Source organism: Plecotus auritus (genome assembly GCF_963455305.1).
Source record: "Plecotus auritus genome assembly, chromosome: 8".
NCBI lineage: Eukaryota > Metazoa > Chordata > Mammalia > Chiroptera > Vespertilionidae > Plecotus > Plecotus auritus.
In genome coordinates, this window is record NC_137782.1 from 93,358,433 (window position 1) to 93,377,474 (window position 19,042).

General features: G+C 38.2%; 1 protein-coding gene across 3 annotated transcripts; it reads left to right on the forward strand.

Annotated features, from left to right (window-relative positions):
* Positions 1 to 1,056: 1,056 nt before the first annotated feature.
* Positions 1,057 to 14,610, forward strand: SPO11 (SPO11 initiator of meiotic double strand breaks; the record flags this gene model as incomplete). 3 transcript variants are annotated; one of them, XM_080683510.1, is made up of 13 exons in its annotated part: positions 1,057 to 1,187; positions 3,576 to 3,689; positions 4,974 to 5,062; positions 5,462 to 5,528; positions 5,760 to 5,868; positions 6,460 to 6,543; positions 7,587 to 7,623; positions 7,956 to 8,065; positions 10,086 to 10,185; positions 10,488 to 10,525; positions 11,445 to 11,521; positions 13,876 to 13,987; positions 14,491 to 14,610. In XM_080683510.1, the coding sequence occupies 13 exons, from the start codon at positions 1,057 to 1,059 to the stop codon at positions 14,608 to 14,610; spliced, it is 1,188 nt and encodes a 395-aa protein (XP_080539636.1). The 3 variants fall into 3 exon arrangements, with proteins under 3 accessions (XP_080539636.1, XP_080539637.1, XP_080539638.1); XM_080683511.1 differs by lacking the exon at positions 3,576 to 3,689; XM_080683512.1 differs by lacking the exon at positions 3,576 to 3,689 and having other exon boundaries at positions 7,968 to 8,065.
* Positions 14,611 to 19,042: the final 4,432 nt, after the last annotated feature.

Here is a 19,042-nt window from a genome sequence, read left to right on the forward strand (position 1 = left end):
CAGCTAAATTCAAATTTCAGAGCAATACATTATTTGTAAAAGTATGTCCTGGAGCCCAGCCCGTGTGGCTCAGTGTTTGAGCGCCCATCCATGACTCAGGAGGTCCGGGTTCAATTCCCTGTCAGGGCACATGTCCTGGTTGTGGGCTCAATCCCCAGTAGGGGGCTTGCAGGAGGCAGCCATCAATGATTCTCTCTCATCATTGATGTTTTTACCTTTCTCTACCTCTCCCTTCCTCTCTTTGAAATCAATAAAAACTTTTTTTTTTTATAAAATGTATGTCCTAGAGATTACATGGGACCTAGTTACCCTAAAAAAAAAAAAAAAAAAAGTATTTGGTGCTTATCTGAGATTCGAAATTATCTGAGTGTCCTGTATTTTAATTTGCTAAATGTTGACCCACGCCTGCCTGAACTTGGGGACCTCACTTTACCCTCACCTGCAAAACTGCCCTGAGCCCACGAGGAACCTTCCGGGGTGGTTAGGAGACAACAGAGAGAGGCTGAGTGAACCGGGCTCTGTAAGCCCACGATTCCTACATCAACGTCCGTGAGGGCAGGAATGTGGTTTGCTCTGCTCACAGCTGAGCCCAGTGCCTAGCACTGTATCTGCCACACAGCTGAGTTGCCATAACTATTTGCGATAATGACAAATCTCTGGTACTACTTTCCCTAAATAGGCCAACAAAACAAAACAACAACAAAAACCCACAAAATGATTTCAATGAAATCTAGGTCCAACATCCCAAGCATGCCTTGCTGGTCCCGGTTGCTTGACAGACCGCGCTCCAGGAAGTACCCAACACTTCCCACCTCAGGTGTGACCGGGCCTGACTGTCCTGCGGGCGGGCGCATGCCACTCAAAGGGGGGTGCTATGCGCATGCGCCTGTACAGCTGGCCTGGGTGGGGTGTAAAGTGTGCGCATGTGCAGGAGGCCTCGACCAGGAAGTGCAGGAAAGGGCCATCCCCAAGCACGGGCACTGCCAACTCAGGGAGGAGCCATTTGGGGCCAAGTTGGATTCGTGCACCTGGGGCTTTTCATTGGTGTCCGTCTTCATGGCCTTTGCGCCCATGGGGCCTGAGGCCTCGTTTTTCGAGGTTTTGGACCAGCACAGGGCTTCCCTGCTGGCCGCCCTGAAGAGAGGTGGCAGGGAGCCCGCAGGCAGGGGGACACACCTGGCCTCCAGGTATAAGGGTTCTACTGGGGCGCACGCGCGCGAGAAAGGTGGAAAGCGAGAAGGTTCCATGGCCTGCTGGGGGCGTGAGGTGCTTTGTAGGGAAATGCCCCGTTCGACTTTCTGGTCTTTCCCATTTAGGGCCAAAGGCTGACTCTCAGGTATTAAGGCCACTGCGGGGGGCGGGGGGGGGGGGGGCGCCCTTGGCCGGCCAGCCTGGAACCCCGAGAAGGCACCTTCCTTAGCGCTCCTTCCCTTTTCAGCTTTTAATTCTTATTTTGGGCTCCCAAAAGCCTAGTGACAACTGCTCCCCCTGCCCCGCCCTGCTGCCTTCTAGAATGTTCCCACTCTGGGACGTTCTGGGAGCATCCCCCTACTGGGCTTGCGGGTTTCCTGAGATCCTTATGGGTCAGGAAGTTTAGGGCACAGTAAGAAAAAAATTGGGATAAAAATTTTAACCTCAGTTTTCAGGATTTTCTTTCTAAAAGAGAGAGAAAATGTTGTGAGTTCTCACTCTAAGTGTGTTTTATAAAAATGAACAAGGAAGTCAACACATTTTAAGTGTTTTATAACAAAACAACAGTTTTCTTGACTTGGAAGTGAAGACAGGGTACATATTTTAAATGATTTTAATATCAATAAAGCTCAGAGTGTGGTGCTGATAAAATCAATTAAAGAGATTCTGCAGCCACCCAACTTGGAATTAACTACAGAAAATATGTTTGTTATTGCCAACTTTTACTTCAAATGCTCTGTTGTTTTGCTTCCTTGATCTGCTTTTCTGGTTTATCAGCAAAGTTTTTCAGCCCAAGCAAATGGTGTGTTTTGTTTTTTGTGGGTTTTTTTTTGTGGGTTTTTTTTTGTGGGGTTTTTTGGTAAGCCAAACCAACTATCAAACACACACACACACACACACACACACACACACACGAGATAAGAAAGAAAGAAAAACACACAAGCAAACAATTTTTTACGTAAGGAATTAGTTTGAGAAAGAATTTATGAGGATGAGGGAAAGCAGGGAGTGTAAGTTTCTTGTTTACATTTAAGATGTAAATTAATCTGATTGTATCTCAGAGTTGGTCACAGTATTGTCCTGCAACTTTTTTTCAAACTGGAAAAAATTAATGGATATTTGAGTCAGTTTTTACCTGTCGAGATTAGAAAATATTAAATGTTTTAAAATTTATTTTCTGATACTTGTGTTTCCGAAGACAGCAAGTTCCTGTGGAAATTAGAAGTATCTAAAATTAAGTATAAATTTGGCCCATTGGCTAGATTTTATTTTCCATCCTAGGCAATATGCTTACGGTGCTTATAACTGAACAGCATTTTTTGAAGCTGATGGTGTGTGAAATTAAAAGTCAGCTGACACACCGAAACCGGTTTGGCTCAGTGGATAGAGCATTGGCCTGCGGACTGAAGGGTCCTGGGTTCGATTCCGGTCAAGGGCATGTACCTTGGTTGCGGGCACATCCCCAGTGGGAGGTGTGCAGGAGGCAGCTGATCGATGTTTCTCTCTCATCGATGTTTCTAGCTCTCTGTCCCTCTCCCTTCCTCTCTGTAAAGTATCAATAAAATATATTAAAAAAAAAAAAAAAGTCAGCTGACAGAAAACTGCTGTAAAGTTTGCTGTAAAGTGGCATAAGAGTTGCCAAGTATTTTTGTGGTAGTGATTAAAACTTTTTTTCTTTTTAGTATCACTAAAATTCAAATGAGCTGATTTAAGGCATGAGATCAATTAGGGAAATTTGCTACAAAAAGAAGTGTTTCTTTTGAAATACTTTTGCACTGCAGTTTTGGGGAAATTTTAAATTCAAAGTCAATATGACATCATTTTTAATTGAAACAGTATTATTTTAAGCCAATGAATTTGTATTTAAGTAGGTTAACATGAAAAGTAGATTAAAATCCTATATAATCCTATATAATAAAAGGCTAATATGCAAATTAGCCCCTTGACCAGGAGTTTGACCGGAAGTTCGGCCAATCACCTGTGTCCCCTCCCCCTGGCCAGCCCAGCCCGATTGGCCCCAATTTGGCCGGCCAGCTGGACCCCACCCATGCACAAATTCATGCACCGGGCCTATAGTATATTTATAAATTGTATTGTCTAGTCATTAATCTAAAAGGAAGATACTACTTCAATAGGTAATTGTTTGAAAAGTAAAATTACGAGCAAATGAAATTTCTCTTAAGTAACCACTATAAATAGTGTTGTTTTAATGCAGTACTGACACTAGAATTTAGTGAGAGATGTCATTATTGACATGGATTACCTAGTCTTCAAAAACAACCAATGAAACAAAAAATGATTTTCGTGTTGATCTGGAGAAATGTTACATATTGTAAAGGCCTAATTTAGAATTAAGATTGAATCATAGTATGTTTATTGTTCAGTTCTGAGGTTCTTGCATCTATAGAAAATGTTATCCAAGACGTAATTACAAGCTTGGCAAGAAACGAAGCACCTGCATTCACCATAGACAACAGATCAAGCTGGGAAAATATAAAGTGGGCATTTTGCATTTTAAAATTTGTAAATGTCATTATTTGAATTTATTGAAGTTAGAGTTGTAGTCGGATTTCTTTTTTTTCGGATTTCATTTTTGTTGTTGTTGTTGTTGCTTTTACCATACCAAAGAGAATTTGAGAAAGTTTACAAAATACATACCATTTAGGCAGTTATGTAAACTAGAAGTAGGAATGAAAGATAAGGCAAAAGGAAAATAATGCTAGGAAGAAAGAATGGAGCGCTGAAAGAGGTTAGAATTCAAAATGCATATGATAAAGTCTTACAGTTCTGCTAAAAATAGGCTCCAAACTGAGATCTAAGCTTCCCAGCACTTGAAGGGGGCAATTCTCATCTATACTGAGAAAGTAAACCACTTGTGCAGGGGACCTACAACCAATCCTGATACGGAGACCAAAATAAATGTGTCCTGAACATAGAGCATATTTCAAAGGCTCTTTCTCCCAACAGATCTTCCCCTGCTCAGTCATGTGTCCAAGTGGGTAAAATCAGCAAACAGCTTTATCAAATTCCTAGAACCTAGATACATAGTTTGGGTTTTTTTTGTGATCCTCAGCCTGTAGAATCTTTCCACTAAATAATGAAAAACACTAAAAAAATAGTTATCAGTGAGAGTTATAGAAACAAAATAAAAGTAATTTTGAGGCTCAGCATCACTATTATTTTATGATCAATATAGTTAATTTAAAAATGTAAGCTTTTGAATCTTATTTTGCTTCATTATTTTGCAAAGTGAGTAAGAAGCCCCTTGACAACTGGCCTATTTGCCTGGTGCTTTCTGCCCCCTTTAGGACAGGCTTGGTAGTTCAATTTAACAACCTAATATAAATGATTTCATTTAATGTAACTTAGAGGTAAATCAGAAATTAAATACTTCAAAACTTACTAAATTGAGTAACATTATTAAATGAGTAAATTGTTAAAATTATCAAAATGCTAATAAAATTGTGAAATATTTGGAAGTAGTTCACATACACTAAATGTCTTCCCAGGAAAGAAATACGCAGACACACACATTGTAATCAAAGGTCTATAATTCATTTATTTTAAACACTTTGTCTTAGTGCCTCTATATGTCACAAAACCAGTTACCCAGTTATCACCTGGAATTATTTAAGCTTATAATCATATTATCCTAAAGCTTTGGTACTTACATTGCAAAGAAATGTGGATTTAAATTATATGCAGATGAGGCCATTAAGTGTATATTGTTTGGTATTCAGAAATTAATTCTTTTTATTCCCTTGCTTTAAACAAAATGACAGGTTTGAAGATTCTGTGGGTCTTCACATGGTACCTCATTGTACCACAAGAAAAATCAAAAGTGATTCACTAAAATCAGTTAAAAATTTTGGTAAGTTAATCTTTCTTAGCTTTTAGGATTAAATGTATTTGGTTATCTTAGGGGTTTTCATTATTCCTAGTTAAATAATTTTACTTGTTCTTTCATAGTACCCTGGTACTTGAAATAAATGTATAGAATTTTGCATTGTCATTAACCATGGAAGTAAATTGTAATTCCAAAATAAATTTTCAAGGTATATGATTCAGTGGAAAAGTATTCTCTCAGTTTTGCTGTTCATTGAGCAATAAATTTTATCTGATTCTTCAGGCAATTATATTCTGTACTTAACACTTCTGTTTTGGAAAGATTACTTTTTGTAATGTTATGGAAAGCAACTGGCAACAGTTAAATGTTTTGAATTAGTCAGAGAAATGATGAGTAACTTGTTTATTGCATCTTATTTTCCAGCTCTAATTCTTAAAGTATTGTCCATGATTTATAAATTAGTGCAGAGCAACACTTATGCAACCAAAAGGTAAGTATATTTTGTGGTCAATTACTCTTTAAAATGTAATGTGAGACTTAAATTGACTTTCATTATATTAGTATGTTCTGAAAAGTTATGTCAAACTAGACTATAGGTAATAGATTATTTTGTTTATATATGTGTTTCATCCAGTTAAAGCTTTCTTTAAATAATACTCCAACCCTTGTTATATTCAAAGAGAATATGGTTAATTAAAAAATATTTTAAAAAATTTTATAGAGACCTATATTACACTGACAGCCAACTCTTTGGTAACCAGACTGTTGTGGACAGCATTATCAACGACATTTCCTGTATGTTAAAAGTGCCAAGGAGGTGTTTACATATAGTAAGTACCATTTAATACAAAACATCTTTTTTAAAAAATATATTTTTATTGATTTCAGAGAGGAAGGGAGAGGGAGAGAGAAAAACATCATTGATGAGAGAGAAGCATTGATTGGCTGCCTCCTGCATGCCCCCTACTGGGGATTGAGGCCCCAACCTAGGCATGTGCCCTGACCCAGAATCCAACCATGACCTCCTGGTTCATAGGTTGATGCTCAACCACTGAGCCACACCAGCCGGACAAAGCATCTTATTTTAAGACAAAATGTTTGTATAAAAATTGTAATAAAAAAATAAATGTGATCTGTGCCTTCTTTTGATAAATTTTGATAATACTATATTTTTCTCACTGTAAATTTAAATATCTAGTCTCAATGTTTTTCCTTGGATGAATGAACCAAAATAGATGAATTACCAAATGTTTTTCAATCCTAAATACTCTGACATATTTTTCCTTTATCTCTTAAATTACAATCTGAGCTAAAAATATGTATATTTTAGCAGGTATATATGAGGAATGTATATACTTTGAAGCACAAAATATAGTCATGAAAAAGTTTTCAAATATGTCTTTTTTTTTCCTTTTTTTTAGTTATCTACATCAAAGGGTTTAATTGCTGGCAATTTAGGGTATATCGAGGAAGATGGCACCAAAGTGAATTGTAGCTGTGCAACAGTAAGTATTCTTAATGTTTTCACATACTTTAACTCCCTTTCAGATCCCTTGTTTTAGAAATGTATTTTATTTACTGCTTGTTATGTAATTTGGAGCTTAAGATTTTAAAATAAAACTGAAGGCCCTGGCTAGTGTTGCTCGCTCAGTGGTTAGAGTGTCGGCCCACACACCAAAGGGCCTAGGGTTTGATTCCCAGTCAAGGGCACAGATTTGATCCCAGCCCTGGTTGGGGCACCTGCTGGAGGCAACCAATCCATGTGTCTGTTTCACATTGATGTCTCTCTCTCTTTCCCCTTTGCTCCCTCCCTCTCCCTCTCCTCTCTCTCCCTTTCTCTCTCAACCTCCTTTGCCCCCGTTTACTCCTTTCCCTCCTCCCTTTCTTCTACTCTCTCTAAAAATGGACAAAATATCCTTGGGTGAGGATTAACAAAACAAAAACAAATAAAATAAAACTGAAGGATGAATAAATATGTATAGGAATAGGTATAGTTTTAAAATATGTCATTTGTCAAATATCATTGAAATAAATGTACACATTTCTTTAAAAAAATGTACTGTTGTTTTCAGGTAGAGTGTGGTTTGACCCTGTTAGTATGGTTATTTAGGTAATCTTCATAAAATTTTCTGGTTCTGAAATTAATTTATTTAAACCTAAACTATTTTGCTTGGCTTTGGTGCATAGAAGGCCCCCAATACTAAACAAGCACAGCAGTTTGAAAGGGCCAACTCATCAGTTTGGAAAGGAGGAAGCTGATGCCTATGAGAACCTGAATAAGGAAGTCTTTCCTTCACCCATTTCTGCCCTTTAAGGCACATATCCAAAAAGTTTCCAAGAAATTCTCACCTCCTGGGAAGTAGTTTGGGTCGTGTGTCTGTTTTCTTACTGAAGAATAAATCTGTTTCCTATTGTTTTCTTACTGAGGTGTAAACCTCTGATGACAGGTATATTTTTTTAAATGAAAATACTGGATTTTTGTGATAAATTTTAAAATGTGGTTTTACTTTCTTTGTATCTAAAAAACTGTCTCGTTTTGTTAATGTAGGCTGTTGCTGTGCCATCTAATATTCAAGGAATTCGGAGTATCCTTTGAATGGAAAAACTATTTAAACTTCTAGAATGTTCATGCATTCATTACTTTGATAAATCAAGCTTTCTGATGTGTAACCAACAAGCTAGACCCTATAGTGGTCAAGATGAACACTCCATGGTTCCTTCTATAGGATTCTTTTAGGAGCTCACCATTTAGTAGGGGAGACAGATAACTACATATATGAATAGATATGTTACATATTTCAAGGTAAAAATGAAAAAACTACATCTGTAGCTGCTTTTGAATTGATCTGTAGGGACCATTATTTAGATACTGATTAAATTGAAATACTCTTTCCTTAAATTTGCCTTAACTTCACAGATTTAATTACAGATGGGAAATTTCTATTAATTGTAGAAAAAGATGCAACATTTCAGCGACTGCTAGATGACAACTTTTGCAACAAAATGTCTCCATGCATCATGGTTACGGTATATTACATGCCTTTATTACAATTCCAAGACTAACATAGTACTTTGGTGATTGATAAGAGGGGTTTATGATGTCATCTGTACAGCTTGGACAACATTCTTTTATCAGTATGATGCTACTTGACAGGGGCTACTTGTCTCAACTGTAATATGGTAACAGCATAGCTTTGGGCAGGGTTGAATAGACAAGAGCTACTCCTTGTTTTCCTCATACAGGTTTGTGTACCAAGTAATTTCATCAAGTCAGTCGAAAGGAACCTGCTTTTTTAAAAAAGCTAAATGTTTAGAGAACGGCAAAGGACATAGGAGACTACATTGAGATAACACATAGGGCACTACCGACATCAGTTAGCAAAGGGTAGTAAACTTCCTGCTGCAGGATAATGTGGGTGGAATTTGTAAAACTTGATGGATGATATGGACTGGAGTAGGAAAGAAAGAGGTCAGAATAAAGGAAGTTTGGGGTGTGGGTAGGTGGAATGATGACAGAAGAATAGATCAGGTTCCCCTCTGCTGTCCTGGCTTTCTTCTAATTTCTAGAAACCTATGTTTATAAAGGAAAAGAAGCTCATCTATTCAAAATTATTCTGGCTTATTAGATTAACAATAATTGTGATGTTTGTGAGCTGTGTTTGTGGAAGCAACAAGGAGAGCTGTCTTGGAGAGGAAGCAGGACGTCGGGCAGCTGTAGGGAGGCTTGGGAGGCCTGGCCACACACAAGGAGGCATCCTGACTTAGTGGCATCCAAACAGAAGGTTTGGGATTGGTGAGGAAGGAAATGATGAGGATTCTTGTGGCTGAGACAACAATTAGATGGAGAGGGAGAGCTCTGGAGTCAGGGAGCCTGTCAGGAGGCCGTCAGGAGTAAGGAATGGTTAAGGAGAAAGGACTGAAACAAAGGGCATTTCTAAGGCCAATTCAAGAGGACTTGGTGACCACAGGATAGAGGAATGAGTCAAAGTGACCCTGATGTGATGTATGGAACCACATCACCAATTGACAGCTACAGGACAAGTGGCAGGAAGGCTCAGTTCTTTGAGAAAGAAAACTTTTGAGTATAGTTTTAGAAATTTGAGATGATAGCAGGGAATCCTAGTGGTACCTAGTTGGAAGTAGAGATGGAAAATGCAGACTAGAACCTCATAAACAATAGAGGTTGTATTTAAACCCTGGGAGTGATCTCTTGCTAGGGGTGTTCTGTGGTGCACTCTTTGGCCCAAATTTTATAAATAAAGCCACAGCTCAATGAAACTAAGAAACTGGCCCAATGTCACCCACCAATGAATGGCAGAGGGAATTCAAACTCAAAGCTGTCCAATGGGAAGCTCATCCTATTATCTCTCTACTTGCTTCCTTCTCTGACCCCTTTGGTTTCCTGCTTTTCTCTCTTAACACTATTGCAATGCTTAGTAAGCTACTTTTCTACATAGTTATTTTTTAATAACTTCATAATATTATTTTACCACTTAGGTTTATTAAATCCTAAAGTTTAGCCAGGTTCTCTTCTAAGTGCTTTATAGTTACTAAATTTCTATAACCTTGTAAGGTGTTATAGAGCCCTAAGCCGCAGAGGTTTGAGGACTTATTCAGGTTCATACTACTAAGTGACAGAGCCGAGATGCCAGCCCAGACTGCTGGCCCCGCACTTGGTACATATATCACCACTGTGTAATGCTGCCTCTCCATGTCCCCATTGTTAGATATTTTGGCTATTTATAGTATTTTTGTCATTTTAAATTACACTGCAGTGAACACCATCAAGTATGTAGGATTTTCATTATTCCTGTTTCTACTGAAATATTTCCCAGGACTGGAGTAACTGAATCAAAGGTATGAATGTAGATGGGCTTTTTCACCCTGTTGTACATATTGTGCATTTTTCATAGTCAACACTAGTCTCCCACCATCTGAAATTTAAGGTGAGGGAATCTAACTTTTACATGATTAATAAGATAAGGATATTGTTTTATAGATTTCATTCTACTGTAATTAAAATGCATAATTTTTATCTTGCTTTTAGGGGAAGGGTGTGCCTGATCTGAACACCAGACTTTTAGTCAAGAAGCTGTGGGACACATTTCACATCCCCATTTTTACTCTTGTAGATGCTGATCCACACGGTGATTTATCATTTATATTTTATGCAGTTAGAATTAAATCATATTTGTAGTTTTGTGTTGTTTTGCTCTTAGAACACTTCCATAAATATTTTTAAAGAATATGATTATTAGATAAAACTTAATGACTCTAATCATTTGAGGCAATTTATTGCTATTTTAGCCATATTAAACTGAACAATAAATTATTCTTTGGTAAGGTCCACAAAAATAAAATTTTCAGATGTTAGACATAATTTGAGAGTGCAAATTATCTAACCTAGAATAGACAAGAAGTCTAATTTTAAAGTTAACTCTTTTAACAGGCATAGAAATAATGTGCATTTATAAGTACGGATCTATGGTAAGTAAAGTTGTTTTATTCTCACTATTAAGGTATTTTATATTCATTGGGGTTATTTCTGCATTTACTTATCAGCCCCTAGGAAGTGGAGGTCCCAACTAGTTTCCAGGGGAGCTACTGTCCTGGTCTAGGGCCAGTCTGTTTCTGTGGCTGTGATTCCAGCTTCCAGCATGACCAGAGCGACGACAGATGACAGAGTTAGATTAGCTGTGGGTAGGAGGCATTAATATCCTCCACTCTTCTGGCTGCTGAAGTAACCTTGGGCCTCAGGGTAACAACATTGCCTGATTGCCAAAAATACTCTGAACATTATATGTAGCCTTGAATTCTGACTTGGCCAATTCCCTTTCTCCCACCATAAGGACCAATTTCACCACTAGAGTCTGCAGCTATCATACACCAGTGGTTTTCAAATTGTGGCCCTGGACCACACTAGTGAATCATCAGTGTCATTTGGGAACTTGTTAGAAATGCAAATCACAGCCCCTCTCCAGACCTACTGAATCCACTGAATCCGTGTCTCTGAGGATGGCCCCTCCAAGTGGTTCTGATGCATAGTCAAGTTTGGGAGCCACTGGTATACTCCGTGAGTGTGGTGTCCCTGACGTCTATGTCTAGAGCAGATGAAAAGGGTGTGGGAGCAAGGTGTTTAGAAATGAAGTCAGAGTAATACAGTAATAAGTGCAGGTCAGGGGGGTCCCTTTGTAGTTTTACTTTATAGAAAATCAATCCAGAAATACTACAGAGCAGTTTGAAACCCTTCAGCGAAGTTTCAGTGATTTTCTCACTTCTGTGGGCTCTGAGGACGTGAAGCCTTTCGTATTTGTTATTGATAAGTAAAAAAATTTGGCTGCAAAAACGAGTATGCTAGTTCTCTGAAATTTAGCTTTACCTAATGCACTTTTGCTCTTTATTTTAGTCTATGTCTTTTGAAGCGCATAATCTCACAGTTCCAGCTATTAGATGGCTTGGTCTCCTCCCTTCGGATATTAAAAGGTTAGATGGTTTAGTAAAACTGGGATCTTTAAAATAATGATTCATTGTAATATGTCACAATAAGCCTCAAAAGTCACACTATAAGGGAAAAGTCCTTACTGCCTTTTATTTACATTGTTCATTGTGACTAAGTATTACATAATTATGAATTAAATTCATCAATGTTTCTGTTTCAGCTGCTAAAATGCCTAAATGAATTTGGTTAATTGAACTTTCAGCTAGCTAGAAAACATTTTTTGTTTTACCTTTACTATGAAAATATTTTGGAATTTATTATACTTGGAAAGCATAAGACATTGAATCTGGTTAAATGGTCATCACTGACATCATTTGACATGAATCAATTTTATCATAGATTTAAATTTTTAATTTCACAAAAAAACTTCATTTTAAGATTACATACAGTTTGAGAACCTCGTTTGTCACGTCCACTATATACATCCATTATAGAAAAAATATTCACTAACAAGATAACAAACACCTACAGGTGAACAGCTTTAGCCTTGTAGATTATTTTCTGTGCATAATCATAGCTTTTCACAAAAATGGACTCATACTCTAATATTATTTTGTAATCTTTTCTCACACAACACACTGAGATCACTTTTCCCTATCAATAAGTACATTTCTCTTCTCCAGCCTCAGTTTAATGTCTTATATTATTGAGTTCACATTCTAGATGTGCTTGTTCAGCCAATCCCTCAAAGTCAGACGTTTGGGTGGTTTCCAAATCGCTTCTGATAGCGCTTTGATGGACTCTCTTGTAACTGAATCTTTGCCTCCAGCTTTAACGAGTCCCATAGGCTGAATTCCCAGGATGGCTGGGTCAAAGGGTATGCACACTTTCCAGGCTTTGGCTGCCCTCTGGATGGGTTAATTATTTTGCTTTCCCTGGAGAGTAAAAATCCACCTGTCCCTCAGCATAAGACAATCACTTTTATTCATTTCTACTGGTGGGATATTTTAAAATATTTTATTATTACTGTAATTGGCCAATGAGAATGAACTTTAACATGTTGATTGGATTTCTTTAAACAGTGAGTGAACTTTGGTAATGGGCACTTGTTTTCTAAATATAGAATATGAACAGGTTTTGGGTGATTGCCACTTGTTACAAAACAAGGGCACAAGAGAAAACATTTAATTTTTGATCTTTGAATATTTACACTCTAGTGAATCAAAGTTCTGTTCAGTTTAGTGTAATATGTCATGGTCCAAATCCCTCAGGAGGGAGATGTATTTGTATGGATATTATTTCTAACACAAATTTAGGACAAATGATCTGATAAGCATTAAGGTGGAGGGCTTGGAGAAAAACTAATAGTGACTCATAATTCCTTTAGTGCCCTCAAAAGTCACTCCAAGTAAATGTACAATCAAAGATAAAAACAGTGTAGTAGCTACACAAACAAGGCATCAAGGGAAATCCTCTAGGCCCCCCTTTCAATCAAATTGTCACCCTTTCCATGAGCTGCCACTGGCAAGTGGTCATAATTATGAGGACATTGAAAAAGACTGTTTGGAGCTCTCCCAGGAAATCCAGGATTTATAACTTCCAAAGTAGTCCACACCATAAATCCAGACTTCTCATGGTCTATTTTTAAAACACGTGGCAAGATGAAATTGCATTTTACTTTTTTAAATTTAAAACTAGGTAGGTGTGCATGTATGTGTGTGCACACATTGCACATAAGTGAAAAGTGATTAACTTCCATAGACCAGAAAATTCTCAGTGATTACAAAGAATTAAGTACTCAGTGGAAACTAAAATCCCACAGTGAGTCTCACTGTGGCACACATATTGGACCTCACTGCTCAAGACTGTGGAGCTCTGGAGCTGCCTTGGTGTGCATATATGTGATGATGCTATCATCATTTGTTGTTTGTTTTAATATTTTTATTGATTTCAGAGATAAAGGGAGAGAAAGATAAAAACATCAATGATGAGGGAGAATCATTGATCAGCTGCCTCCTACATGCCCCACACTGAGGACCTAGCCTGCAACCAGGCACATGCCCCGACCAGAAATCAAACCGTGACCTCCTGGTTCATAGATAGACACTCAACCACTGAGCCACCACAGCCAGGCTGTTTGTTTTTTTCCTATCATCCTGTGAGTATGGCATGAAGAAAACCAACAACTTATAACAGACTTCCACTATGAACTTGATCACTTCTTGGTCTAGGACATGCCAGATCCCCAAAATTCTGGACTTAAAGGGTATATCTGCATTAATTTTCTTATCTGTGATTTCTAAGTTTCTTGGAATACTGTAGTAAATATGAATGAAACATGACCTTCAAGTGATAGGAATAATATTTTTTACTAATTTTTCATCTTTTTTTTTTTTAGGTTAAATATACCTAAAGATACTTTAATTCCATTGACAAAACGGGACCAAATGAAACTTGACAGTATCCTGAAGAGACCTTATGTTACTTGTCAACCATTTTGGAGAAAAGAAGTATGTGTGTGTTTTTTTAATTCGAGTGCGTTATGTTTGATTGCATTTTACTTTAGTAGCAGCCATTCGCATAATATTTTGAGAACATCCTCCTTGAAATCTATGTAACCAACAACTAAGGTGGGTATTGTTTGATAGTACATGATTGTTGAAACATCGAATCATGGGTGCTAATAGATAAGATCACCTGGATGGAACTAGTCTATTTTTATCCTCATCACAGTTATGTACCCATAGTCTATGGATGCATCATAGTTTATGAAAGGAAAAAAGAAGAGAATGTAGTTAGAAAGATGCTAGACTTTTCCTGGTTATTGAAGGCATCCATACTGGTTAATCCCTTCATATTCTTAGTTGTTGCAGCTCTAGAATATTCTGGCTGACTCTAAAGACCATTGCCCATGGTTTTGAAGAATGAAACAAGTCTAGATTTACCAGTTTGTTGAGTTGCCAGAACTGTAGCAAAGAACTCTGGTATGACTATATTTTACTTTTATTGACAGATGGAAATAATGGCAGACTCTAAAATGAAGGCAGAAATTCAAGCTTTGACCTTCCTATCATCAGATTATCTTTCCAGAGTATATTTACCTAACAAATTAAAATTTGGAGGGTGGATATAAAAATGTATCAGAATATAGCTTGCAATTTCAAGAGGATTCTCAGTTTGTTTCAGTAGAATACTGTTGTGGAAAAAAACATTTTACAGCGGATGCAAAACATTGGGGGGTGAGGGCATGTATGGGAGTGGGGTGGGGGGGGGCCAATGGTAAGATATGTACACATATAATACCTTAATAAAAATTTGAAAAAAAAAAAGAAAAAAACATTTTATTTTTTAAAAAAATCTTTATTGTTGAGAGTATTACAGATGTCCCTTTTCCCCCCCCATTACTCCCCTCCACCAGGTTCCCACCCTACCCCAAGCCTTCACCACCCTGTTTTCTGTGTCCATAGGTAATGCATATATGCAGTTAAGTTCTTTGGTTACTCTCTTCCTGCACCCCCTTCCCTCTGAGATTCGTCAGTCTGTTCCATGTTTCCATGCCCCTGATTCTATTTTATTCACAGTTTATTTTGTTCACTTGATGTCTTGTTCATTTATTTTTATTTTTAGATTCAATTGTTGATAGATATGTATTTACTGCATTTTATTGTTCATATTTTTATCTTTTTCTCCTCCTCCTCCTTCTCCTTCTTCTTCTCCTCTTCCTCCTCCTCCTTCTTTTTTTTTCTCTTCCTCTTCCTCTTCCTCTTCTTAAAGAATACCCTTCAACATTTCATATAATACTGGTTTGGTGGTGATGAACTCCTCTAGCTTTTTCTTGTCTGTGAAGCTCTTTATCTGCCCTTCAATTCTAAATGATAGCTTTGCTGGGTAGAATAATCTTGGTTGTAGGTCCTTGCTATTCATCACTTTGAATATTTCTTGCCACTCCCTTCTGGCCTGCAAAGTTTCTGTTGAGATCAGCTGATAGTTGTATGGGTACGCCTTTGTAGGTAACTAACTGCTTTTCTCTTGCTGCTTTTAAGATTCTCTCTTTGTCTTTAACCCTTTGCATTTTAATTAGGATGTGTCTTGGTGTGGACCTCTTTTGGGTTCCTCTTGTTTGGGACTCTGTGATACCTGGGCTTGTAAGTCTATTTCTTTCACCAGGTAGGGGAGTTTTCTGTCATTATTTCTTCAAATAAGTTTTCAATACCTTCTTTTGTCTCTTATCCTTCTGGCACCCCCATAATGCGAGTGTTGGTACACTTGAAGTTGTCCCAGAGGCTCCTTACACTTTTTTATATTTTTGGATTCTTTTTTCTTTTTGCTCTTCTGATTGGGTGTTTTTGCTTCCTCATATTTCAAATTGTTGATTTGATTCTTGAAATCCTCTACTATTGAATCCTGTAAATTATTCTTTATTTCAGTGTATTTCAGTGTATGCTTAATTTCTGACTGGTCCTTTTTCATCTCTTTGACATTCTAAGATCCTTGAAAGTCTCACTAAGTCCCTTGAAGCTCTCATGAAGATCCTTAAGTAACTTTATGTGGTTTTGAACTCTGTTTCCAGTAGTTTTCTTTCTTCCATTTCTTTCATTTGTGACATGTTTCTTTGTGTCTACATTTTGGCTGCTTCCCTGTGTTTGTTTTAGCAAAGTCTGAAGCCTGAGCCAGGACAGGCAATTCATATGTAAAAGCTGCTGCAAACAGCTTGGGTGGGGATGCAAAATGGATGGGATGGGGGTCTCAGGGAATCACCAGAGTGGAGCAAACAGTATGAGCCAAGCTGATGGAGACTCAGATATGCCTGCCAGTCAGCCCTTCAACAAGGGAGGTTCCAGCATAGGAACAATAGCCCTGTACCACCCTTGTCTGGAAGAAAGCCACCCCCAAGTTCCTGCAACAATTCCAAACAGTCCAGTTCCTTCCCCCATATGTATCTTGGTCCCCCAGCGCCTCCTGGCACTGGAGCTTAGAGGGATTGAGTCCCAGTAAGTTTGTGCATTTGCCCTTTAAGAGGGACACCTGATCTCTGGCAGCCTCTGTCACACAGCTACAATCCCTGCTGGTTTATACAACCTGAAGTTACAGCGACTTCTCTTCCCAGCTCTGGGACCCTGGGTTGGGTAACTGGTGTGAGGCCGGGACCCCTTGCTCCTCATCGGCAACCTCCACAGGGACAATTTCCCTCCCAATTAAAAAAACAGCACACATGGGTGTCAGACTAGCCTGATCCACGCCTCTGCCCCTTCTACCAATCTTAATGTGGTTTTTTCTTTACTTCTCTAGTTGTAGGACTTCCATTCAGCCAGATTTCAGGTGATTCTGAATGATAGTTGTTTTATATTTTAGTTGTAATTTTGATGTGGTTGGGGGAGGCAGTGAGTACCTACGTTTACCTACGCCACCATCTTGGTTCTCAAAAAAACATATGTTCTTAATTTCATAGATGTAAAATAATTTTTCATTAGTATATTTTTTGTCAAAACAAATGCTGTATTTGAATTTTCTTTAGAAGGCTTCATTTTACCCTTTTCTATAGAAACTGATTTCTATCCTATGTTCTAAATTATTTTTTAAAATGTTATTTCAATTTTTAAATTTTATTTGAAAAAAATATGTTATACTTTTAATCAAAGTGTACAAAAATATTTTATTTGTCCAGCTGCTTGGTGGTTGTGTGTTGACCTATGAACCAGGAAGTCACGGTTCAATCCCCATCGAGGCACATGCCCGGGTTGTGGGCTCAATCCCCAGTGTGGGACATGCAAGATGTTTCTATCTGTCTCTCCTTCTCCCTTCCTCTCTGGAATCAATAAAGATATATTTTAAAATATATATTTTATTTACTTTCTACAATACAACTAATGTTAAAACATGAAGTATTTTATTAGCAACAAAAATTAATAATAACCTAAATTTGAGAGGTTGTCCAGCAGTTTCTTCTTAGTTAAATTTCCCTTTGTCTTCATAGTTTAGGGGTCAGACCTCATTCATCCACTTGTGAAATTAGTACAATTTATTGTGAATAAATATTTGGGTGTGTGTAGTCTTCAGTGATTTATTTTGTTTTTGAGCATACTTTTTATTAATAATATATATATATTTTTTTTAGCCCTGACCGGTTTGGCTCAGTGGATAGAGCGTCGGCCTGCGGACTCAAGGGTCCCAGGTTCGGTTCCAGTCAGGGGCATGTGCCTTGGTTGCGGGCACGTGCCCAGTGGGGAGTGTGCGGGAGGCAGCTGATCAATGTTTCTAACTCTTTATCCCTCTCTCTTCCTCGCTGTAAAAAATCAATAAAGTATATTTTAAAAAATAATTTTATATATATATATGTATATATATATACACACACACACACACACACACACACACACACACACACACACACACACATATATATATATATATATATATATATATTAAATGTTCTCAAGGGTTTATCAGTTCTCACCCAAGTTCAAGTCAGCTAAATTCTTCTCTAATCTAAGTTTATAGAACAAAGAACTTCTCCAGTTTTAATATTTACAGAAGTCTCAAATTTTAATAAGGCCCTTCTGTAACAGTCAAGATGTGATCTTTCACCCTTGTAAACCTATCTTAATTTTTCTAGATGAGTTTTACAATTTTATTCTGTACTTTCAATAGACTGTTAACTGCACTGAAAAGTTTCTTGTAATTGTGAGCAAGAATATGTATTTATAGAAGTACAGAAATGTTGGGCTGTTTATTTTATCAAGGTAAATGCTAATATAATAACAGATACCATTTCTGAGAATTTATATCTACCAGTCACTGCTTACACATTATCCTATTTAACTTTCCCAAGAACCTTGTCTCCCAAGAACCTATTACACCTGTAGTTTATAGGTGAGAACACTGCGGATGTTGCTTGTCCAAAGCCGAGTAGACAGAATGTGGCTGAATGGGGACAATAATCCTGTTTACCTCAAGAGCAGAACCAGTGACAGAATATGCAGGGCCCAATGCTAAATGTAAGCATAGGGCCCCATGTTCAAAAGTTATTAAGAATTTCAAGATAAAAGCAGCAAATGATTAAGCCACATATGGGGCCTTTCTGAGCACAGGGCCCTGTGTGACTGCACAGGTTGCACACCCAGGAAGGTGGTCCTACTCCTGAATTTCTAGTAACTATTAAACAAGGTACTATAATCCTATCTAATAAAAGAGTAATATGCAAATTGACCATCACTCCAAGACACAAGATGGCTGCCCCCATGTGGTCAAAGATGGCTGCCCCCAGGTGGACACAAGATGGCCACCACAAGATGGCCTGCAGGGGAGGGCAGTTGTGGGCAGTTAGGGGTGACCAGGCCAGCAGAGGAGGGCAGTTGGGGGTGACCAGGCTGGCAGAGGAGGGCAGTTGGGGGTGACCAGGCTGGCAGAGGAGGGCAGTTGGGGCAGACCAGGCCAGCAAGGGAGGGTGGTTGGGGGGGACCAGGCCTGCAGGGGATGGCAGTTGGGGGCGACCAGGCCTGCAGGGGAGGACAGTTAGGGGTGACCAGACTGGCAGGGGAGGGTACTTAGGGGTGACCAGGCCAGCA